The 26,424-nt window shown below is 42.5% G+C and overlaps 1 protein-coding gene across 4 annotated transcripts in view; it reads left to right on the plus strand.

Moving 5' to 3' along the window:
• The window catches only part of PPARG (peroxisome proliferator activated receptor gamma), a 113,974-nt gene that overhangs the window by 65,446 nt on the left and 22,104 nt on the right, over positions 1–26,424 (plus strand). For all 4 annotated transcript variants that reach the window (XR_011023782.1, XM_068251789.1, XM_068251790.1 and 1 more), the window contains 3 exons: positions 3,258–3,497; positions 7,644–7,813; positions 8,827–8,965. Coding sequence is in view for 3 of the 4 variants with exons in the window: in XM_068251789.1 (XP_068107890.1) it covers positions 3,263–3,497; positions 7,644–7,813; positions 8,827–8,965 (544 nt within the window). In the remaining variant the exon portion in view is untranslated. The remainder of the gene's footprint in view (positions 1–3,257; positions 3,498–7,643; positions 7,814–8,826; positions 8,966–26,424) is intronic.

Genomic DNA, 26,424 nt, shown 5'->3' on the forward strand with positions numbered 1-26,424 from the left:
GACATATTCTGCAGTTGTTAATTAGTGTAAAGCAAAATGCTAGCGGCCATTCTGCTGTCATACGCGTCCCACAGCTTCAGAATTATCTGAATGAAGAGTTCCGCCACTCAAATCCTACATTTGTTCAGGTTTACCACTTAAATAAGGATGGGAAATGTGGGATGAATTTAGCAGCCAGAAAGCCAGAAACATAAAAAAAACATCATCAATGAAGCCACCATCTTTCTGCCATGAAAGGCTTATTTAAAGTGAGCCCAGGGTGAAAATAAACTGATAAACAATTATATTTATCCTCCTACTCCTAAAAAATGACTTTTATCTATCCCATTTTTGTATTTTATATTTAAACATTTACAAAGTACATTGAATATTTTACTGTCTAATCAGTGGCAGCCTATTAAGTGTCCCAGAGTTAGAAAAAGGTCAATAGTTCATGTATTTTATCTCTCCCTGCCCTCAGAAGTTGAATTCTGCCAGGAAAACTTTCATGGCTGTAATTTGCTTATGAGAGATGTTTACTGTATTCCCGACAAGCTCCAGACAAGACAGAAGCTGTCACTTCCATGCCTGGAAACTAACTCTCTCAGGCAGCAAAATAAAACAAGTAAAACAGCCAGGTTATTTTTATGCTTTGTACTGTACATACACGTTTATCTCATGTCACATGTCGCCTCCGGTACACTTTAAATACCTAAAACTGTGACAGCTTTAAGGGAATATTCAGACAGAATAAGTGGCAGAGAGAATTGTTGTTTGCAGCTTGCGCCTCGAAAATAAAACAATAACGACTCCCATTTTACCATTATGGATGTTTTATTTATTCAGATCCTGGGCATTAAAGAGGAACTCCAGTGAAAATAATGTAATAAAAAAGTGCTTCATTTCTACAATACTTATGTATAAATGATTTAGTCAGTGTTTGCTCATTGTAAAATCTTTTAAATCCCTGATTTACATTCTGACATTTATCACATGGTGACATTTTTACTGCTGGCAGGCGATGTAGCTGCTGCTTGCTTTTTTGGCAGTTGGAAACAGCTGTAAACAGCTATTTCCCACAATGCAACAAGGTTCACAGACAGGAAACTGCCAAGAGTACGTGCTCATAATTTCTTTGTGGGAGGGGTTTCACCACAATATCAGCCATACAGCGCCCCCTGATGGTCTGTTTGTGAAAAGGAATAGATTTCTCATGTAAAAGGGGGTATCAGCTACTGATTGGGATAAAGTTCAATTCTAGGTTGGAGTTTCTTTTTAAGCCCACCCGTGTAAAACAGGCGCTAGGGCCCAGCCGCGACCCCCCTCACCCCATCACCACCTTACTCGGCATGCAAGCCGTGCTCCCTGCCTGCGCCCGTCCTCCTCCTGTCCCAACGCCCAGCTGCGACCCCCTCACCTCACCACCACCTTACCCGGCATGTAAGCCGTGCTCCTTGCCTGCGCCCGTCCTCCTCCTGTCCCAACGGCCAGCCGCGACCCCCCTCACCTCACCACCACCTTACCCGGCATGCAAGCTGTGCTCCCTGCCGCGCGCGCTCCCTGCCTGCGCCCGTCCTCCTCCTGTCCCAACGCCCAGCCGCGACCCCCTCACCACCACCACCTTACCCGGCATGCAAGCTGTGCTCCCTGCCGCGCGCGCTCCCTGCCTGCGCCCGTCCTCCTCCTGTCCCAACGGCCGCCCACGTGCCACACATGCGAAGTAACGCAAAGGCACGGACACAGGGGCAGGAGAAGACGCAGGGACACAGGGGGTTTATTGTATAGTATTTTTCTCTGCACACTTCCTGACCACGAGATCCACAGAGAGCCTTCGTATTTAACCTTTTGTTGGCTTTTAACACTTCCTTATTGTTGTCTAAAAGCTTGTGGAGATTTTCAGGGGAATAGAAAATCTCTTCAGATCCTAATGAATAATATAAGTCACAGCAATTATTATTATTATGTAGGAATCCACGTCACGGGGTCAGTTTTGGTCTCCTGGAGGCCGATTGGCCAATCCTCAGCTGTCACCTCTGCCACTCTTGTAGCCATCCTATTGGTGATCTGGAGTGGCGTAGCTAAGGAGCTCGGGGCCCCAGTGCAAGTTTTACATGGGGCCCCAAGCACTGTATTGATGTAAAGCCCCCAAAGATACCAAGGACAGCTTCAGTGTCAGAGAGGTGTAATTAGAGTAAGGAAACACTTAGCTGAGGATTACTAATATGCAATGCACATGTAGAGGTGTTCATTACCAGCATAGCACCAATGGAATGCTAACAAGATGGGCTAAGGAGGGCCCCTAATGTGCCCCTCTGGTGCAGGGGCCCCGGTGCGATCACAACCCCTGCATCCCCTATTGCTATGCCACTGGTGATCTGCTAAAGCCCTTCCATGTGAAAGTGTAGCTATGGTCCCTCAAGACGAGACGATTTAAAAAATAAAAAACCTCTTTCAGTTGAAAGTAGACGGTCATTTCAGGGATGTTTTGGTTTGTCCAAAGAGATGTCGTAATTACACACATCACCTTCACTTTCTGATAATACTGATAGCTCAGTGTCAGTAGGCTGGCTAGGCTAGTCTGAGCAATGCTGGGTGAATTACTGGAAGTTACTGGAAGTACTCTTTCTGTAGGAATAGGTATGGCACGCTTGCTTCCTCTAACCCATTGTCATTGTGTGTGTCTTTTTGTATGAATAGGTAGAATACACGTGCCTCTTCTGACCCGTTGTCATTGTGTGTGTCTTTTTGTATGAATAGGTAGAACACACGTGCCCCTTCTGACCCGTTGTCATTGTGTGTGTCTTTTTGTATGAATAGGTAGAGCACAGGTGCCCCTTCTGACCCGTTGTCATTGTGTGTGTCTTTTTGTAGGAATAGGTAGAACATGCGTGCCTCTTCTGACCCATTGTCATTGTGTGTGTCTTTCTGTAGGAATAGGTAGAGCACACGTGCCTCTTCTGACCCATTGTCATTGTGTGTGTCTTTCTGTAGGGATAGGTATGGCATGCTTGCTTCTTCTGACCGGTTGTCATTGTGTGTGTCTTTCTGTAGGAATAGGTAGTGTTTCTTCTGACCCGTTGTCATTGTGTGTGTCTTTCTGTAGGAATAGGTAGAGCACACGTGCCTCTTCTGACCCGTTGTCATTGTGTGTGTCTTTTTGTATAAATAGGTAGAGCACAGGTGCTTCTTCTGACCCGTTGTCATTGTGTGTGTCTTTCTGTAGGAATAGGTAGAACACACGTGCCCCTTCTGACCCATTGTTATTGCATGTCTTTCAGGAACCATGGTGGACACCGAGATGCCGTTCTGGAGCATGGGCTTTGGCATGAGCTCCATGGAGTTGCCTTGCATAGATGACCACTCCCAGGGATTTGACATTAAGCCCTTCGCCACAGTGGACTTTGCAAGTATCTCTACGCCCCACTATGAGGACATCCTAGAAGAAAAATCGTTCCTGTGCCGAAACGACCAGACGGACAGTGATTACAAGTATGACCTGAGACTACAAGACTGCCAAAGTACGCTGACTCATTTCTTCTTCTTCACTCGAGTCTAATATATGTTTGTCCGATAAACGGCAGCGTCCCACCCAATGACACAAATACAGAGGCACTTGGCACTCTTTGAGGCTTCATCTTCCTGATAATATTCCCCTTGTTCCCGGGTCTGATATGCTAAGATGGCTTCCTTTAGAGCTTCCATTAAAATGCCAGGAAACTCAAAATTACATTTTTACTCTAAAGCATTAATATAATTTACATTTCACTGAAGCTAATTGATAAGATTTCTGTATGCTGAAATGATCAGATTGACTTGTAATTAAGTAATTACTGAACAAACCAAGAAAAGTTTGTTGTCTGCCCCGCCCTTGGATACAGGAAAAGACTTTCTGCATTGTTTGCACAGCTTAGTATAGCTAAACAAAATCTCATCATTTCAGTACCACAATGACAATCTTATTAATTAGCTTATAAGGGAAGTAGAAGTTTATTTTTTTATCTATTCCTTTTATGCTGTGTTTAACGATTTAGACCATAGATGAAATTTGAGTGTCAGCCCAGTTTGAGGAACAGATTACAGCAATATTTGTCTATGCAGAAAATTGGTTCCTTTCCTGACCGGACTTTAATTTATAATATTTCCCGGGGGTTCCTTACATATAAGATTGGAATTGCAGTCATGTGACACTGGGTGCCATTTCTTCTGGCACTGTAAGCCATATTTATTATATTCCCAACCTAGCAGGAGTTACAGGGCAACAGGTGCTAGATTAGTGGCCAGAGCAGGAGCCCCATTCACCCCCTTTCAGAAGGAGAATGGTGTGGAGGAGTAGGTGGTGCAAATGCTTATAGGGAACCTTAACTGAGAGTGATATGGATGTTTCCTTTTAAGCAATGCCAGTTGCCTGGCAGCCCTGATCTCTTTGGCTGCAGTAGTGGCTGAATCACACCAGAAACAAGCATGCAGCTAATCCAGTCACACATCAGTCAGAGCACCTGATCTGCTGCATGCTTGTTCAGGGGCTGTGGCTAAAAGTATTAGAGACACAGGATCAGCAGGAGAGTCAGGCAACTGGTATTATTTTAAAAGTAAAAATCCATGTCCTTCTCAGTGTAGGTTCCCTTTAAGTTCTGCAGCTGCAGTAACGCTACAGCCTTTATTTTAATTAAACGTTTTATCAGTACAGAAAATCACTAGTTTTCAGTGAAAAGGGCCATTTCATTCCACCCACATATTTACCAAAACACCAAATACAGGTGAAACTCCGAAAATGAGAATATTGCACAAAAGTCCATTTATTCCAGTGATTCAATTTAAAAGCTGAAGCTGATCTATGAAGTAGGAGCCCTTTGCACGTGTTTTGGATGAATTAGCTGATTACAGCTGGACACTTTGAGCCGAGAATATTGAACATTATCACACTAGTCTAACGCTCTGAGATTGTGGTTTTGGGGTTCCCATAAGCTGTAAGCCATAATCACCAACATTATAACAAATAAAGGCTTAAAATATCTCGCTTTGCTGGTAATGAGTCTGTTTCAGACGTTAGTTTCACCTTTGTAGTTGAACTATTGAGATAAGTGGACTTTTGCACCATATTCTCATTTTTCGAGTTTCACCTGTATATATATATATATATATATACACATATATATATATATATATATATATATATACAGTGCTGCCATAATTATACAGTGCTGCCCATCATACCCCGGGCACATTTTGACTTAAAGTTACTTTTATTCAACCAGCAAGTGATTTTTTAACGGAAAATAACATGGGGGTCTCCCAAAAGATAAGACGATGTACAAGAGGCATTATTGTGGGGAAAAAAACATTTCTCAGCTTATATTTACATTTGAGCAAAAAGTGTCCAGTCCAAAATTATTCACACCCTTCTCAATAATCAATAGAAAAGCCTTTATTGGCAATTACTGCAATCAAACTCTTCCTATAATAGCAGACCAGCTTTTTGCATGTCTCCACTGGTGCCCAAGGCCAAGTTTCTCTGCAGACTGCCTGATGTTGTCGCTGAGAATCCTCATGTATTGCTCTTTTTTCATGGTGCCGTTTACTGTGATTAGGTTCCCTGGTCCATTGGCTGAAAAAACAACCCCAAAGTATTAGGTTCCCACCACCATGTTTCACAGTGGGGATGGTGTTCTTTGGGTTGAAGGCTTCTCCTTTTTTATGCCAAATGAAGGAAACATCATTGTGACCAAACAATAATTTTTGTTTCATCTGACCATAACACAGAAGACCAGACGTCTTCTTCTTTGTCCAGATGAGCATTTGCAAAGGCCAAGCGAGCTTCTGTGTGCCTAATCTGGAGAACTGGCGTCCTCCTTGTTCTGCATCAGTGGAACCAGGGCTGCCATCAGAAATTTTAGGGCCCCTCACAGATCATCAAGCCTGGGCCCCCCCTCCCTAGGCCCACCCACTGGTTGCTGTGCTCGGCCACTAGCTACTCCGTGTCTGTGCGCGAAGGCTCTGACACTGAAGAAAGCGACCTGCACAGTATAATGCGGCAACAAGTGGGCGTAGCCATGGCATTTTGTGGGTGGAGCCAAATACTAGCAAAATACAGGTAGTCCCCGGTTAACAAATGAGATAGGGACTTGTATGTCCATTCTTATCCTTTATCCCTTCTCTTTTGTCCCCCCAGTATAGGTAGCCAGGCATAGGTGCCCCCAGTATAGGTAGCCAGGTATAAGTGCCCCCAGTATAGGTAGCCAGGTATAGGTTCCCCAGTATAGGTAGCCAGGTATAGGTGCCCCCAGTATAGGTAGCCAGGCATAGGTGCCCCCAGTATAGGTAGCCAGGTATAGGTTCCCCAGTATAGGTAGCCAGGTATAGGTGCCCCCAGTATAGGTAGCCAGGCATAGGTGCCCCCAGTATAGGTAGCCAGGTATAGGTGGCCTCAGTATAGGTAGCCAGGTATAGGTGCCCCCAGTATAGGTAGCCAGGTATAGGTTCCCCAGTATAGGTAGCCAGGTATAGATGCCCCCAGTATAGGTTAGCCAAGTATATGTGCCCCCAGTATAGGTAGCCAGGTATAGGTTCCCCAGTATAGTATAGTAGCGGTCTCATCTGCTCCCCACACGTTCAAGCGCTGATGTTACTCTTCTCTTAGTGCTGGAACGCGGTGTGCTGGTTAGTGAGTCACCGGCCCGCAGCCAGCATATGCAGCACTTCCAGCACTTTGGGGGGCCCAGGGCCCCCAGAAGCCCTGGGCCCCTCACTGCAGTGTCAGTTGCCCCCCCCCCCCTGATGGCTGCCCTGAGTGGAACCCATCACTGTGCAGTGTCCATTGGATTGTCTGCCTTGAGACATTGCCACCAGCAGAGCCCAGATTAACCAGGATGGACTTGGTGGTGTTCCTTGGATTCTTTTTCACCTCTCTCACTATCCTCCTGGCCAGCACAGGTGTCACTTTTGGCTTCCGACCACGTCCTCTGAGATTTTCCACAGTGCAGAACATTTTGTATTTTTTTAATAATGAAAAACATTTAGAAATGGCCTTGTAGCCCTTTCCTGACTTGTGAGCAGCCACAGGTCCTCACTGAGCTCCTTTGTCTTAGCCCTGACTGTCCACAAACCAACTGCACAGAGCTGCTGTTTTTCACCTGTTGAGCTGATTAAAACAGCTATTCCCGATTAATCAGGGTAATTAGGATGCTTTAGAACAGCTCGGACTATTTGGTATGGTATAGAACATTGGATTTTCCCAGAGACTGTGACAGTTTATGAAGGGTATGAATAATTTTGGACTGGACACTTTTTGCTCAAATGTAAATAAAAGCTGAGAAATGTTTTTTCCACAATAATGCCTCTTGTACAGCGTCTTATTATCTTTTGGGAGACACCTATGTCATTTCCTATTAAAAATGACTTGCTAGTTGAATAAAAGTAACTTTAAATTAAAATTTGCCAGGGGTATAAATAATTATGGGCAGCACTGTATATAAATATATATATATAATGTTTTAGTTATTATACAGATTGGACTTTCCCTGCAGTGGTTTTGGTTTTAAAAAAAAATCATTAACTTTTGATTTTCAGCTTTGTTACATTTACTTCTGGAGTGAATTCAGTGAATGTGGAATTCTCTCGAGTTGTTTTATGAGTTAAATATTCGTGTTACTTTTGCTTTGATACAGACACAATAAAGCTGGAACCTCCGTCTCCGCCGTACTACTCCGACAAGAATCAGAGCTTCAGTAAACCACCAGATGATGGCGCCAATTCCTTCATTGCCATTGAGTGCCGAGTGTGCGGTGACAAAGCGTCGGGGTTCCACTATGGCGTCCATGCGTGTGAAGGCTGTAAGGTAACTCACTACACACTAACGCTGCCTCATTACGCTGCTTAGGGGAACTAAATATGACACACAGCAAATGGTACGCCTGACTGAGGGTTTGGCTAGATTGTTAAGGGGAACCCCAAGACTTTTATGTGTCCCTCTCAGCTATTAGAGTGTGTGTGTGTGGGGGGGGGGAGGACTTTAAAGGGAACACAATGTAAGAGACTTATGGAGGCTGTCATATTTATTTCCTACTAAACAATGCAGATTGCCTGGCTGTCCTGCTGATCCTCCGCCTCTCATACTCTTAGCCATAGCCCCTGAACAAGCATGCAGCAGATCAGGTGACTTAAAGAGACACTGAAGCGAAAAAAAACCCGATATAATGAATTGGTTGTGTACTATGAATAATTACTAGAAGATTAGCAGCAAAGAAAATATTCTCATACTTTTATTTTCAGGTATATAGTGTTTTTTCTAACATTGCATCATTCTCTAATATGTGCAGATTACACAACACTCAGCATTCAAAATGAGTCTTTCAGAGCAGTCTGTGAAGTAATGACCTCTCCTCTGGCAGAGGAAAAGTAAATAGTCCAGGAACAGTTGAGATAATAAAAGTCAGATAACAGCCCTCTCCAGGACTAACTTAGTCGGAGAGCTTAATGGCTTGTTTGCATAGAGATAACAACTGGAGTTTCTTAACTCTTCCTGTACTGGAAACAATTAGACTGATGTATCTGATCTTAATGTTTTATTTCTTAGCTGTACTACACATACAAATCATAATATCATCATTTTTTTTTCGCTTCAGTGTCTCTTTAAGTATGACTGGATTAGCTGCATGCTTGTATCAGGTGTGTGATTCAGACATTACTGCAGCCAGAGAGATCAGCAGGGCTGCCAGGCAACTGGTATTGTTTAGAAGGAAATAAATATGGCAGCCTCCATATGTCCCTCACCTCGGGTTCACTTTGAGCATAGTAACAGTTGTGGTGTCTCTTTACTTTGGCTTTACAACAGACATGTCCTCTTTGCAGGGATTCTTCAGGAGAACGATACGGTTGAAGTTAATTTATGAACGATGTGAACTCAACTGTCGTATTCATAAAAAGAGCCGCAACAAATGCCAGTACTGCCGCTTCCAGAAGTGCCTATCGGTCGGGATGTCCCATAATGGTGAGTAACCACGGCATCTGGCAAAGTATCTCGGTAAAGTCTGGCGGAGGCCGCAGAGGCAGCTTGGGATTGTGTTTGCCTATTTCAGTTTACATTGCAGTGATATTGGCCTCGGTCACAAAGCACTTCAAAGGCAGGATAATAGGACATGCTACATTCAGATGAATGGTGTACAAAGCTAAGCATGGTAAAAGCAGTTACAAACACTGTGGTCTAAAATCCTATGAACATTTCATACACAGAGATCCCCAACCCTGTCTTCAGGGCCCACCAACAGTGCATGTTCTGCAGAAAACCACAAATATGCACAGGTGAGGTAATTAGTGTCTCAGCAGAGCTGATTATCTGCCTCTGTGGATTTCCACAAAACATGCCCTGTTGGTGGGCCTGAGGACAGGGTTGGGGAACACTGTGACATACAGAACACACGCTATCTGTTGTATCAGCTGTTTGGGAACCGTTATATAAGCTGTGAAGACATTTCACGGGGTGACCAGAGGAGTCTGAGAGGTGGAACGTATGAGGCCACATTACCCCTCCCAAGAAAGCTCATCATCCGGAATTACCAGTCATCTTATCATGCCAATGTCACTGAAGAAACCTCCAGCTTTATATGTTATTCAGCATTTTCAGTTTTCGTTGCTAGGTTTCCTGCATGTAGACCTTAGAAGATAACATGAGACAATCAAAGTAAAAATAAAGGCAGGGATTCCTCACAGCCAGAGCTGGGACAAGGTCCTCCAGCACCCAATTGGCAACACATCGTATAGAACCAATAGAAGAGAGAAACCTGCTGAGAATTGGAAGAGCATGTGAGGAGGGCTGAGTTCTGTACAGAGGCTAGCGACATGCTCTGTTGCTATGGGGAGGGGAGGAGGGCTGAGTTCTGTACAGAGGCTAGAGACATGTTCTGTTGCTATGGAGAGGGGAGGAGTGCCGAGTTCTGTACAGAGGCTAGCGACATGCTCTGTTGCTATGGGGAGGGGAGGAGGGCTGAGTTCTGTACAGAGGCTAGCAACATGCTCTGTTGCTATGGAGAGGGAAGGAAGGCTGAGTTCTGTACAGAGGCTAGAGACATGCTCTGTTGCTATGGGGAGGGGAGGAGGGCTGAGTTCTGTACAGAGGCTAGCAACATGCTCTGTTGCTATGGAGAGGGAAGGAAGGCTGAGTTCTGTACAGAGGCTAGAGACATGCTCTGTTGCTATGGGGAGGGGAGGAGGGCTGAGTTCTGTACAGAGGCTAGCGACATGCTCTGTTGCTATGGAGAGGGAAGGAAGGCTGAGTTCTGTACAGAGGCTAGCGACATGTTCTGTTGCTATGGAGAGGGAAGGAGGGCTGAGTTCTTTACAGAGGCTAGCGACATACTCTGTTGCTATGGAGAGGGGAGGAGGGCCGAGTTCTGTACAGAGGCTAGAGACATGTTCTGTTGCTATGGAGAGGGGAGGAGTGCCGAGTTCTGTACAGAGGCTAGTGACATGCTCTGTTACTATGGAGAGGGGAGGAGGGCTGAGTTCTGTACAGAGGCTAGCGACATGTTCTGTTGCTATGGAGAGGGGAGGTGGGTCGAGTTCTATACAGAGGCTAGCGACATGCTCTGTTGCTATGGAGAGGGGAGGAGGGACTTGGGTGATGCTGTATTGTCCTATGACACTACACTATATACAAATCAGTCATATTGAAGTCTGGAAAGACAAAGTCATGCTTCATGGTCACCGCAATGTAAATAAGCGACGCTGAAGTATGAAGTGGACCTGTCACAAGGCAGCATACCTGTGTGAGAAATACCCATTGTTCGCAAAACGTTTCATGCATTGTGTGCTGGAGAAACCGGTCGGTGGTCATGGCTGACAGCAAAACGTCTCAAGAAGTATTTCTGTATTTCTGGGACTTTACTGCTTCTACCTGGGTGTTTTTCTAACATTTTACAGTAATTTCCAAGGGCACAACCGTTATAAATCACTTCCTGTGAGGTCCGCGCAGGACTGAGGAACTGAGATATAAAGATATAAGTCTGAGATATAAACCAGGTGTAGATAGCGCTCTCCTCTCAGTTTCTGAACGCTTTAACCCTTTCCCTTCCCATGCTGGACCATATCTGACATTAATAGCGTCTAATCAGATCTCGGGATTGGAGCGCGCTCAGTGGGAGGGGCTCCAGGGGGCATCTGTAGGTCGGTCAGTGTCACAGGGAGCCTATTGGAATGCGCTCAGTGGGAGTGGCTCCACGGGGCGTCTGTAGGTCGGTCAGTGTCACAGGGAGAGCAGCTGTCAGATGGTGTCACAGGAAGTGTCGCCTAATCTGGGAAAATCGAGATTTCAGAGTACGGTTACTTCATACAAAGTGCCATGTCTTCCTATCAGTCACAGGCTGCCAGGAGTTACATAATGCTAGAAATTCTGACATTCATCTTCAGCTCAGACTGCTCCTCTGTATTCAGCCATTAATCCCTTCGCTATATGCCATTCATGTCTTGCTTGTGTCTCCCAACGTATCTGATGTACGTATTGCCTCTATTCACACATGAACGCCTCCAGCTGAGCAATTCTGAGAGAGCACTGAGGGCCCTGTATAACTGTGTGGTGATCCCACGGCCAGGAGCCACGAGGTCACCGCAGGAATCCATATTCATATGACCCCTGTGGCAGAGTGTGGTGACAGCGTCATATGCCTAGGCCCGCCCCCGCTCAGTGACGTATTGAGGGCCCTGTATAACTGTGTGGTGATCCCACGGCCGGGAGCCACAAGGTCACCGCAGGAATCCATATTCATTTGACCCCTGCGGCAGAGTGCAGCGACAACGTCATATGCCTAGGCCCACCCCCGCTCAGTGACGTATTGAGGGCCCTGTATAACTGTGTGGTGATCCCACGGCCGGGAGCCACGAGGTCACCGCAGGAATCCATACTCATATGAACCCTGCGGCCGAGGGCGATGGCAGCGTCATATGCCTAGGCCCGCCCCTGCTTAGTGACGTACTTCCTGCTGCACAGGAAATACATCACTGGGATTCCCATCGGTCCACTTGCACCGCACATTCACACTTACTGCTTCGCAACAGACTGGCATTACTGCAAAATCCGTGCGTTAGGCGGCTATGCGTCAAATTAACTACTTCCGGAGCAACGCATAAGTGTGAAAGTCTCCATAGACATTCATTGACTAAGTGGCCTCTTGCGGTAAAATAGCTTACAGCAATGCCACAGTGTAAAAGGGGCCTAAAGGGTAAATTATATTTATCTCGGAAATTAACTCTTTCCAATTCACAAACCCCATTTTTTTTAGCTCTGCTTGCCTGCAGCTGTGCACCTATCCATACAGGCGCTCACTGACTACTTACTTCCTGTTACCAAATCAAGGTCTTACAATTACTCCCCACCTACTGTACTTCCTCTAAACTACAAGCACTACCTTCTTCTGTTGGCACATTGTTTTTACTGTAATGCAGGGATGCTGGGAAATGTAGTCAGGCATCTATTGGGTGTCACATAGTCACACCAGATTGAACCGCCTATCAGCTGAATCCAGTGAAGAGAGGCAGCTGTACTGCACGTTTATGGTCATATTTATGTGTCCTGATTTCTGTTGGATTAGCATTGTTCAGTTCCCCGATTTAGTTCTGTTTTTCTGGCGTAAGTTTGGAGCGGTTTGCGTGAAGTTTGTGGGACTTTTGTTGTGTTTTTTGCCGCGTTGCGTAACGAATGTTTCTATGTAAGCAGAGCGGCTGCGATTTTATGTGACTTTAAAGTTCTCACCTTGAACTGGCGAAGCTGACGAGGAATGTTTTCTCAAGCCGTCGGCTCCTCCCCCTGCGCATCCGTGACAATGATCGGTTAGGCGTTAATATGACAGGGCCTTCACCAGAAAGGCAGCTCAGGAGGGGAGGTGTACTGCCGGTATGGCCTCATTCCTGCCCATCATCTGCCGGCTCTGACAGGAGGAGGAACAGGCCGAGCGAGTTCCAACAAATGATGAGAAACTTGCAGCAAACACCCTGCAGGCCGCCCCCGGGCCCACAGCCCGAAATCTAAAACCTCCGTCATTAGGCAGTCGCCTGAGTCCCCTGCAGCCCAGGAAGAGCAGTGATTATTGTACAACTTACTGCACTCACAGCGCAATGTCCTCAACCAAAATGTGGCCAAAATGGATCAAAGATAGTAACCAAGCGTCCGAAACACCTCCAAACGCTGACATATTGCATGTCCTGCAGAATCATGTCGTTGTTTAAAATTAAATTTAAAGCAAACCTGTAAGTTTGGCAAAGGGAAAAGTTAGAAACTTACAGGTGAAACTCAAAAATGAGAATATGGTACAAAAGTCAATTTATTTCAGTAATTCAACTTAAAAGGTGCAACTAATATATGAAATAGACTCATTACCAGCAAAGCGAGATATTTCAAGCCTTTATTTGTTATAATGTTGACGATTGTGGTTTACAGCTCATGAGAACCCCAAAATCAGAATCTCAGCCCATTAGACTAGTGTGAAAATGTTCCATATTCTGGGCTGAAAGTTTCTGACTCTAATCAGCAGATTCATTAAACTCCTGCAAAGGGCTCCTGTTTCATATACAGCATTACTTTCACCTTAGGGCGCATTCACACACTTTACAAGGGATTTCAGTATCTCTGAAAACCGCTAGCGTTTTTAAAAGCGTTTGTACAATGAAAAGTATCTGGAAGTGTTCTCATCGAAGCGATTTGCTGAAAAGCAAATGCGTTGCCTGCAGCATTTTCTGAGTGATTAGCGTTTTAATGTTAAGTATAGTGCATCTTAGCCTATCACCGTATTGCTGCGACACTATGTTATAATGTCATAATATAACCTCACCATAATTCTGCTATCAGCAGGCCAATCCAGTCCAGAATTTCTCATAGTCCCAGCTGTCACTCAGTCTGGGCTATTAGCCTTAACATATCACTGAACATAGTTACTTACTTTTTCCTTTTCTTCTTTGAAGATGATTCCTATCGGTATTGTTACTGTTATTGTTCTGTGTAGTTTTACTTTCACTTGTTTGCAATTTTGTGCTGGCTTTTTTCTTATAAGCATCATAAAGTCCCCGTACAGAGTCATTTGTTGACTAAACACTGAGAGTACTTACAAATCATTTTCATAATGCGGTTGTATACTCAACGCCATTAACCTGGTTTGTTTAACATGTTTACCTCTAATAAAAAATGTTTTGAAAACAATGTTAAGTATAGGAGCGCTGGTAAATCGCTCAGGAAGCACTGACATGTTCTAAATCAACAGTGTTTTCCAGCGATTTCCCAAATCAAACCTTGCAGTTTACCCACAAAACACCTCTTTTTCCTGTGCAGATGTCATTTCCTGTTTATGGAAGACAGACCCAGCTTATTGAACTAGAAATCGCAAAACGCTAATCGCTGAAAAAATTCTTTCTGTACAGTGAAAAATCGCTGGAAAATATCTAGGGAAAAATGCTGGAAAACTCCAGAAAATCGCTCAGTGTTTACGATTGCGTTTAGCGATTTCTAGTGTGAGTGGGCCCTAAGATGAATTACTGAAATCAATGGACTTTCGCTCCATATTCTAACTTTTCGAGTTTCACCTGTATATCTGTAGTGGTTCCTCCAGACCACGGCGGACCCCCTGAAACAGGGATCTCAAACTCAATTTACCTGGGGGCCGCAGGAGGAAAAGTCAGGATGAGGCTGGGCCGCATAAGGGATTTCACAATCAGCAGCTCCCGCCCCCCGCCCTGACCCCCCCCCCCCCCCCACCACCATCCCTTGCATTGATTTTTATTTCAAAATCAAATTCACACTGAAGCGATCCCATCCCTTGCATTGATTTTTATTTCAAAATCAAATTCACACTGAAGCGATCTATTTTGCCTATTTTACCTTATAGTTCGCTTCAGTGCTCCAATTACAAGTAATCTGCCATGTCCCCGCCGCAAAACGAGGTCAGGAGGGGCAGAGCTGAAGCTGGAAGCTCTGCCCCTTCCAGGAAATGCTGGCGGATTGCCCCCGGGCGATTTGGGGGCTCTGCAGCCCTCGTTTAGCGGCAGGAATGTGGCGGATTACTTGGGAGCACTGAAGCGAACTATAAGGAAGCTTTTGCCGGCGAGGGCCACAAAATATTGCATCGAGGGCCGCAAATGGCCCGCGGGCCGCGAGTTTGAGACCCCTGCCCTGAAAGCTGGCAGCCGCTCTTCTGTACGTGAGCAGCCACACAGGGCGGCACAGGGGCACGCAACCGCTCAGCAGGAACAGCTGAGGTAAGTAAATTGGGCACTTTTTTCCTTACAGGTGCACTTTAATGCATTTATCCTGTCCACCCCCTCTTTCACGCCCCCCCCACCCTGCGGACACCTGACGGGAAGTCTATAGCTCAGCACTCTGGGCTATTTTCCACTACGCATCACAAAACGGAGTCGTGAACGTGGTGCGGTCCTCATGGATGGTTCCCACAGGAAGTGACAAAAGAACAGGAAATAGCAAGTTTTATGGGTAAATCGCAAGAAAATGACATTTCACAGCATTTTATCTCTGCAGAGTAAATGAAGCAGGTCCAAAGCATGCGATCAGGCTAAGGGGGACAATGCAGAAAACCCCCTCTGGTCCTGGCTAAACGTCCTATAAAAACCACAGACTTTGTGAGCTCCTCCCCCCTCCCCAGCAGCAGCTATGCAGAGCGATAATATTTACTTTGCTATACTTGTGCTTTACCCATTAAATCCCAAGTTGTGGCAACACAAACAGCAGATAAACGCTATTGATCCGCCACACCTTATTTCTGTGCAGGCTGAGTATGTTTTTCCTCCTTCAGGACCTCACAGCTCAGTGACAGTGCAGCATTCAGCTATGGATGGAGCTGCAGATCCCATAGCAGTCATTATTATTATTCTGCATTTCTGACACACATGTTGTGCTTTATAGAGGGACTGCTGTCAGCGGGGCAAACTGCTGCTCCTACTACATCTAGAGCCAGTTTGGGGAGATCACATCATTTGGGCACTAGAGTTGCTGTGGTAGTCTGGTGGCCCCTGTAGGCACCCATGTTAATAGCTGTGATTAGCAGCTATAAGTGGGAATTTGGGCATCAGAGGCACACGATAGGAATGCGGGCATCAGGGCCACCCGCTATACAAACTACGGCTACAAATAGCAGGCTCCCACATGTCCCCCTAATCACAGCTATTAATATAGGTGCCTATGGAGGTGGCCAAACTACCCCGGCAGATATTTAGTGGTGAATTGCAGTGGGGAGATTGGTTAGGGATAGGCATTGGTAAGGATTAGGTATGTGTTGGGGAGTTTGGTTAGGGATAGGCATCGGTTAGGATTAGGCATTTTGCTGTGGGGGATTGGTTAGGATTAGGTTTGGGTTGGGGAGGTTGGTTAGGGATAGGCATTGGTTAGGGTTAGGTATGGGTTGTGGAGGTTGGATAGGGATAGGCATCGATTAGGGTTAGGCATTTAGCTGTGGGGGATTGGTTAGGATTAGGTGTGGGTTGGGAAGGTTGGTTAGGGATAGGCATTGGTAAGGATTAGGTATAGGTTGTGGAGGTTGGTTAGGGATAGGCATTGGTTAGGATTAGGTATAGGTTTTGGAGGTTGGTTAGGGATAGGCATTGGTTAGGATTAGGTATGGGTTGTGGAGGTTGGTTAGGGATAGGCATCGGTTAGGATTAGGCATTTTGCTGTGGGGGATTGGTTAGGATTAGGTTTGGGTTGGGGAGGTTGGTTAGGGATAGGCATTGGTTAGGGTTAGGTATGGGTTGTGGAGGTTGGATAGGGATAGGCATCGATTAGGGTTAGGCATTTAGCTGTGGGGGATTGGTTAGGATTAGGTATGGGTTGGGGAGGTTGGTTAGGGATAGGCATCGGTTAGGGTTAGGCATTTAGCTGTGGGGGATTGGTTAGGATTAGGTATGGGTTGTGGAGGTTGGATAGGGATAGGCATCGATTAGGATTAGGCATTTAGCTGTGGGGGATTGGTTAGGATTAGGTATGGGTTGGGGAGGTTGGTTAGGGATAGGCATCGGTTAGGGTTAGGCATTTTGCTGTGGGGGATTGGTTAGGATTAGGTATGGGTTGGGGAAGTTGGTTAGGGATAGGCATCGGTTAGGGTTAGGCATTTTGCTGTGGGGGATTGGTTAGGATTAGGTATGGGTTGGGGAGGTTGGTTAGGGATAGGCATCGGTTAGGGTTAGGCATTTTGCTGTGGGGGATTGGTTAGGATTAGGTATGGGTTGGGGAAGTTGGTTAGGGATAGGCATTGGTTAGGATTAGGCATTTTGCTGTGGGGGATTGGTTAGGATTAGGTATGGGTTGGGGAAGTTGGTTAGGGATAGGCATTGGTTAGGATTATGTATGGGTTGGGGAGGTTGCTTAGGGATAGGCATTGGTTAGGATTATGTATGGGTTGGGGAGGTTGCTTAGTGATAGGCATCGGTTAGGGTTAGGCATTTTGCTGTGGGGGATTGGTTAGGATCAGGTATGGGTTGGGGAGGTTGGTTAGGGATAGGCATTGGTAAGGATTAGGTTTGGATTGTGGAGGTTGGTTAGTGATAGGCATCGGTTAGGGTTAGGCATTTTGCTGTGGGGGATCGGTTAGGATCAGGTATGGGTTGGGGAGGTTGGTTAGGGATAGGCATTGGTAAGGATTAGGTTTGGATTGTGGAGGTTGGTTAGTGATAGGCATCGGTTAGGGTTAGGCATTTTGCTGTGGGGGATCGGTTAGGATCAGGTATGGGTTGGGGAGGTTGGTTAGGGATAGGCATTGGTAAGGATTAGGTTTGGATTGTGGAGGTTGGTTAGTGATAGGCATCGGTTAGGGTTAGGCATTTTGCTGTGGGGGATCGGTTAGGATTAGGTATGGGTTGGTTAGGTCAGTTAGAGCTAGGCATCGGTATAGAGAGGGTTCTGTGCAAGAATGGGGTTAGGTTAAATGTTAGTATAATATCCATAAAAATTACTGATATTTTACTACTGAAACTAATAAGTGGAATATTGGTAATTTTACCAATATGCCACTAGCGGCTTTCTCCAGTCCCGAAATGATTGCGGCAGTGGTTTTTGAATGTACACGACTTGGATAACTCCCAGTATCCAGCATGTTTTTGGATTGTTGGAGGAGACTGGAGGAAACATGGGGAGAAGCTACAAACCCCATGCAGAAAGCGCCTTGGCTAGGATTCCGGCCTGGGACTTGCGCTTCATAAGAAACTTTCCAGACGTTTTATTTGTTACCTTGACTTTCCAAGAAGTTAATATCAGTCCTGTGTGCCCAGCGTGTATAATTGGGTCGAGGATTGGGATCGATTTTTCTGGATAAACACGGTGGGTGTGGACTTGTGACAAATGGCTTTTGTGGGTGTGGACTTGTGACAAATCTCTTTCCAATGACTGATATTTGCTGTTTGCTGTTCAGCTACCAGTGCTGCTCTCATCAGATTGCTAATCGCTGCTGTGACCAGTTCCGCAGGAATGTGCTGATAATTAAGCCCTAATTGCCTATTCATTTGTTTTCCCTCAGATTTTGGTAGATCAGCGTTCTGTGGGCAGTGAGACAATGATATGAGCAGCACCATAAAACGGGTCAGTTTTCCCAACCGCAGGGCGTGAATCATCTGAACACTGTGATAAGAATGTGATTGTTTCATATCCGGGTCGGGAGGTCTTTCCATCTACTGCAGCTTCAACACTGAACTCCAGATGTGTAAAAGTGAATGACAATTTAATGCAGTTGTGTGTTGGGATTCTGCATATTTATTTTCCAGAAGAAACTAGACAACCGCGCCATGTGTGCCCCTGCTGGATCTGTACTATCCCCACCTCCTCATATCACGGCTTCTTTCAGCTGTTGCACAGGCATGTTCATAGCATCACATATAGCGTCTATACATCTCAGCCTCTGCCCTCCTCTTCTTCTTTTACCCTCTATTTTTCCAAACATCAAGGATTCCCGCTTACCCTAACCTTAAAGGACACCCGAAGCGATCTTCCTTCTCCTAAAAACGACTTTTTAAGATATTCCACAGTTTTATTTTGATGTTTAAATCTACTTTTTATGTTTTAACTGTTTTATTGTTTGTGCTTAATGACACATTCATTAAAGTATGCCAGAGCTAAAATCTGTGAAATATTGTCCCTATTTATCTCTTTCCTGCTCTCAGAAGCCATTTTCTGCTAGGAAAGTGTTTTATAGTTGGAATTTCTGATCAGTGAGAGTCACACTGTAGTCACTTCCTGTCTGAGTCAGGACTGAGTCAGCCACTGACATACCTGATATTTAACTCTTTCCAGCAGAGAAAGAAAAAAAGGAACACAGCCTAGTTACTTGTGTGCTTGGCACTGTACATACCCATGTCTATCTTATCATGTCACACGTCACTTTGGGTATCCTTTAATTACCAATTCTCCTGAGCCTAACCCGGATATTCACTAGAGTTTCATTCACCAGAGAGGGACAAGTTGTGGCGTGTGTGGCATGCAGGGCCGGTTTAAGCAACAATGGGGCCCCAGGGCAAAATAAACCTGCCCCCCCCCCCCCCCCCCAACATATACCCCGGAACAAAAATCGGCATTAGGGGACCTTTTCTGCAGCTGGTATAGTCAGGGTGTGAAGTCCCAATCGGCCGGAGCTCCACATTCTGGCTATCCCAGCCTGCATGGGGGACAAGGGGTTAAAAAGTTTCAGGAGGGGGACCCCACATAATTTTTTTTTTTTTTTAATTCCCACATTCTAAACATAAATTTTTTGGGGGAAAATAGGAAAAATGCCAGGAATCTTCATACAGCCATATATATCGCTGTATAGCGATCCCTGGCTAAAGCGCTGCGGCTGCGTATGGACCCCCTGGAAACCTTGTCAGGAAATGTATTGCTCTCTCTTTTGATGCATGTAAAATTACACTACCGTTAGATACTAAAAGTGCCATTTACCGCATTTAAAAGTATACTTTTTTCCTTCAAAACTTTAAAATCGATTTTCTCAAAAACTATAAGGTCTTTTTGAAAAATTGTTTTTTCCTCTTATTCCTAATGATCTCCTTAACATATCCTGCAAATTTAGGGTTTCTAGCATTTAAGGTGGATTTGCTATTAACCATTAAAGTCGGCAGGTTTTTAAATGTGTATTTTTTTTCCTTTGAAACTTTAAAATCGATTTTCTCAAAAACTATAAGGTCGATTTGAAATTTGTTTTTCCTCTTGTAGCCACTGGGGGCCCCTACAAGCTCTGGGGCCCTGGGGCAGCTGCCTCCTTTGCCTCTATGGTAGCGCCGGCCCTGGTGGCATGGACGTGAGTGCTGCAGAAGCGCAGTGAAGCTGGGGATGCAGCAATCGGCATCTGCTGTATAATACAAGCGATAAAATGTCGACACCCAGGGCTGGACACACAAGTGTGATGCTTTTGGCAGCAACAATATTTGACTTACTTCAACTGTATAAATGGACTTCAACTTTATAGGTGCTTTGCCGGTTTTAAACGTTTTGCATAAGTGCTGTGGCTTTAATTTAAAAATCAAAAGGCATCCAATGGAGATTTGTCTTTCTCTGACTCCTGGAGCTTTTAGTCTCAGTCCCTCCTGCAGCGCCATCTGCTGGTGAATGGTGGTATTTCAGCACAGGTATTCAGGAATAGAGATTTATTTATTTATTGTATTTATAAAGCGCTAACATATGATAATCAGTGAGATTACAATTTTAAGTTGAAGCAAAATACATGTACCTTTGCATTCAGCCAATCAAAATGTCCTATTTCCTCATTATTCTCATATCTTCTTCATAATTCTGATCATGTTTTTATTCTCATTATGGTTTCCCATAATTCTCATATTTTCTGATAATTCTCATCATATTTTTCCTGTTATTCTCATATTTCCCCATTATTCTCATATTTCTCCATTACTCTCGCTATACTTTCTCCATTATTCATATCATATTTCCCCATAATTTTCACACACATTTTTTCCAACATTTTCAACTTATTTTCCATAATTATTCATGTCATAATTTCCTCATTATTCATTGTATGTATCATTATGCATCCCATGTTTGTTTTCTTACATTTTACAGCGCCACGGAATATGTTGGCACTTTATAAATAAACAATAATAATAATATATATTTTATCCATTAATTATGTCATATTTCCCCCATTATTCTTGTCATATTTCCCCCATTATTCATGTCATATTTCCCCCATTATTTATGTCATATTTCCCCATTATTCATGTCATATTTCCCCATTATTCATGTCATATTTCCCCCATTATTCATGTCATATTTCCCCCATTATTCTTGTCATATTCCCCCATTATTCATGTCATATTTCCCCATTATTCATGTCATATTTCCCCATTATTCATGTCATATTTCCCCCATTATTCATGTCATATTTCCCTATTATTCATGTCATATTTCCCCCATTATTCATGTCATATTTCCCCCATTATTCATGTCATATTTCCCCCATTATTCATGTCATATTTCCCCCATTATTCATGTCATATTTCCCCCATTATTCATGTCATATTTCCCCCATTATTCATGTCATAATTTCCCCATTATTCATGTCATATTTCCCCATTATTCATGTCATATTTCCCCCATTATTCATGTCATATTTCCCTATTATTTATGTCATATTTCCCCCAATATTCATGTCATATTTCCCCCATTATTCATGTCATATTTCCCCCATTATTCATGTCATATTTCCCTATTATTTATGTCATATTTCCCCCATTATTCATGTCCTATTTCCCCATTATTCTTGTCATATTTCCCCATTATTCTTGTCATATTTCCCCCATTATTTATGTCATATTTCCCCATTATTCATGTCATATTTCCCCATTATTCATGTCATATTTCCCCCATTATTCGTGTCATATTTCCCCATTATTCATGTCATATTTCCCCCATTATTCATGTCATATTTCCCCCATTATTCATGTCATATTTCCCCCATTGCACATGTCATATTTCCCCCATTATTCATGTCATATTTCCCCCATTGCTCATGTCATATTTCCCCCATTATTTATGTCATATTCCCCCCATTATTCAGGTCATATTTCCCCCATTATTTATGTCATATTTCCCCATTATTCATGTCATATTTCCCTATTATTTATGTCATATTTCCCCATTATTCATGTCATATTTCCCCCCATTATTTATGTCATATTTCCCCCATTATTCAGGCCATATTTCCCCCATTATTTATGTCATATTTCCCCATTATTCATGTCATATTTCCCCATTATTCATGTCATATTTCCCTATTATTTATGTCATATTTCCCCCATTGCTCATGTCATATTTCCCCCATTATTTATGTCATATTTCCCCCATTATTCAGGCCATATTTCCCCCATTATTTATGTCATATTTCCCCATTATTCATGTCATATTTCCCTATTATTTATGTCATATTTCCCCCATTATTCATGTCATATTTTCCCCATTATTCATGTCATATTTCCCCATTATACATGTCATATTTCCCCATTATACATGTCATATTTCCCCCATTGCTCATGTCATATTTCCCCATTATTCATGTCATATTTCCCCATTATTCATGTCATATTTCCCCCATTATTTATGTCATATTTCCCCCATTATTCATGTCATATTTCCCCCATTATTTATGTCATATTTCCCCCATTATTCAGGTCATATTTCCCCCATTATTTATGTCATATTACCCCATTATTCATGTCATATTTCCCTATTATTTATGTCATATTTCCCCATTATTCATGTCATATTTCCCCCCATTATTTATGTCATATTTCCCCCCATTATTTATGTCATATTTCCCCCATTATTCAGGCCATATTTCCCCCATTATTTATGTCATATTTCCCCATTATTCATGTCATATTTCCCTATTATTTATGTCATATTTCCCCATTATTCATGTCATATTTCCCTATTATTTATGTCATATTTCCCCATTATTCATGTCATATTTCCCCATTATTCATGTCATATTTTCCCCATTATTCATGTCATATTTTCCCCATTATTTATGTCATATTCCCCCATTATTTATGTCATATTTCCCCATTATTCATGTCATATTTCCCCATTATTCATGTCATATTTTCCCCATTATTCATGTCATATTTTCCCCATTATTTATGTCATATTTCCCCATTATTCATGTCATATTTCCCCATTATTCATGTCATATTTCCACCATTATTCATGTCATATTCCCCCCCATTATTTATGTCATATTACCCCCATTATTCAGGTCATATTTCCCCATTATTCATGTCATATTTTCCCCATTATTCATGTCATATTTCCCCATTATTCATGTCATATTTCCCCATTATTTATGTCATATTTCCCCCATTATTCATGTCATATTTCCCCATTATTTATGTCATATTTTCCCCATTATTCAGGTCATATTTCCCCCATTATTCATGTCATATTTCCCCATTATTCATGTCATATTTCCCCATTATTCATGTCATATTTCCCTATTATTTATGTCATATTTCCCCCATTATCTATGTCATATTTCCCCCATTATTCAGGCCATATTTCCCCCATTATTCATGTCATATTTCCCCATTATTCATGTCATATTTCCCCATTATTCATGTCATATTTCCCCATTATTCATGTCATATTTTCCCCATTATTCATGTCATAGTTCCCCATTATTCATGTCATATTTCCCCATTATTTACGTCATATTTCCCCCATTATTTATGTCATATTTCCCCCCATTATTCTTGCCATATTTCCCCCATTATTCATGTCATATTTCCCCCATTATTCGTGTCATATTTCCCCCATTATTCACCTCATATTTCCCCCATTACTCATGTCGTATTTCCCCCATTATTCATGTCGTATTTCCCCCATTATTCATGTCATATTTCCCCCCATTATTCATGTAATATTTCCCCATTGTTCTTGTCATATTTCCCCCATTATTCATGTCATATTTCCCCATTATTTATGTCATATTTCCCCCATTATTCATGTCATATTTCCCCCATTATTTATGTCATATTTTCCCACAATATTAATGTCATATTTCCCTATTATTCCTGTCATATTTCCCCCATTATTCCTGTCATATGTCCCACATTATTCATGTCATATTTCCCCATTATTTATGTCATATTTCCCCCATTATTCATGTCATATTTCTCCATTATTCATGTCATATTTCCCTATTATTTATGTCATATTTCCCCCATTATTTCTGTCATATTTCCCCCATTATTTCTGTCATATTTCCCCCATTATTCATGTCATATTTCCCCATTATTCATGTCACATTTCCCTATTATTCCTGTCATATTTCCCCCATTATTCCTGTCATATTTCCTCCATTATTCATGTCATATTTCCCCATTATTCTTGTCATATTTCCCCCATTATTCATGTCATATTTCCCCCATTATTCTTGTCATATTTTCCCCATTATGCATGTCATATTTCCCCCATTATTCTTGTCGTCATATTTCCCCCATTATTCAGGTCATATTTCCCCATTATTCTTGTCATATTTCCCCCATTATTCATGTCATATTTCCCCCATTATTCTTGTCATATTTTCCCCATTATGCATGTCATATTTCCCCCATTATTCTTGTCGTCATATTTCCCCCATTATTCATGTCATATTTCCCCCATTATTTATGTCATATTTTCCCCATTATTTATGTCATATTTCCCTATTATTCATGTCATATTTCCCTATTATTCATGTCATATTTCCCCCATTATTCATGTCATATTTTCCCTATTATTCCTGTCATATTTCCCCCATTATTTATGTCATATTTCCCTATTATTTATGTCATATCTCCCCCATTATTCGTGTCATATTTGCCCCCATTATTTATGTCATATTTCCCCCATTATTTATGTCATATTTCCCTATTATTCATGTCATATTTCCCACATTATTTATGTCATATTTCCCCCATTATTCATGTCATATCTCCCTATTATTTATGTCATATTTCTCCCATTATTCATGTCATATTTCCCCCATTATTCATGTCATAATTTCCCCATTATTCATGTCATATTTCCCCATTATTCATGTCATATTTCCCCCATTATTCATGTCATATTTCCCTATTATTTATGTCATATTTCCCTATTATTCATGTCATATTTCCCTATTATTCATGTCATATTTCCCCCATTATTCCTGTCATATTTCCCCCATTATTTATGTCATATTTCCCTATTATTTATGTCATATCTCCCCCATTATTCGTGTCATATTTGCCCCCATTATTTATGTCATATTTCCCCCATTATTTATGTCATATTTCCCTATTATTCATGTCATATTTCCCTATTATTCATGTCATATTTCCCACATTATTTATGTCATATTTCCCCCATTATTCATGTCATATTTCCCCATTATTCATGTCATATTTTCCCTATTATTTATGTCATATTTCCCCCATTATTCATGTCATATTTCCCCCATTATTCATGTCATATTTCCCCCATTATTCATGTCATATTTCCCCCATTGCACATGTCATATTTCCCCCATTATTCATGTCATATTTCCCCCATTATTTATGTCATATTTCCCGCATTATTCATGTCATATTTCCCCCATTATTTATGTCATATTTCCCCCATTATTCCGGTCATATTTCCCCCATTATTTATGTCATATTTCCCCCATTATTCCGGTCATATTTCCCCCATTATTTATGTCATATTTCCCCATTATTCATGTCATATTTCCCTATTATTTATGTCATATTTCCCCCATTATTCAGGCCATATTTCCCCCATTATTTATGTCATATTTCCCCATTATTCATGTCATATTTCCCTATTATTTATGTCATATTTCCCCCATTATTCATGTCATATTTTCCCCATTATACATGTCATATTTCCCCATTATACATGTCATATTTCCCCCATTTCTCATGTCATATTTCCCCATTATTCATGTCATATTTCCCCGTTATTCATGTCACATTTCCCCCATTATTCATGTCATATTTCCCCATTATTCCTGTCATATTTCCCTCATTATTCATGTCATATTTCCCCATTATTCATGTCATATTTCCCCCATTATTCATGTCATATTTCCCCATTATTCATGTCATATTTCCCCATTATTCATGTCATATTTCCCCATTATTCATGTCATATTTCCCCCATTATTCATGTCATATTTCCCCCATTATTCATGTCATATTTCCCCATTATTCATGTCATATTTCCCCATTATTCATGTCATATTTCCCCATTATTCATGTCATATTTCCCCTGGTATTTTGATGGAAGGGCAGAGCTGATAATCTTTGTTCTGTAAATATGACATTTTCTATGAAGAACAGATCAGGGAAGGGTGGCCATTGGAAGGAGCAGAACAATGCAGCTTTGGCATCCATCCTAAACTTTCTGAAAATAATCTTGTTTTCCACTGTGGGTATTGCAAAACAAACAGC

This window comes from Hyperolius riggenbachi, chromosome 9 (assembly GCF_040937935.1).
Source record: "Hyperolius riggenbachi isolate aHypRig1 chromosome 9, aHypRig1.pri, whole genome shotgun sequence".
Taxonomy (NCBI): domain Eukaryota; kingdom Metazoa; phylum Chordata; class Amphibia; order Anura; family Hyperoliidae; genus Hyperolius; species Hyperolius riggenbachi.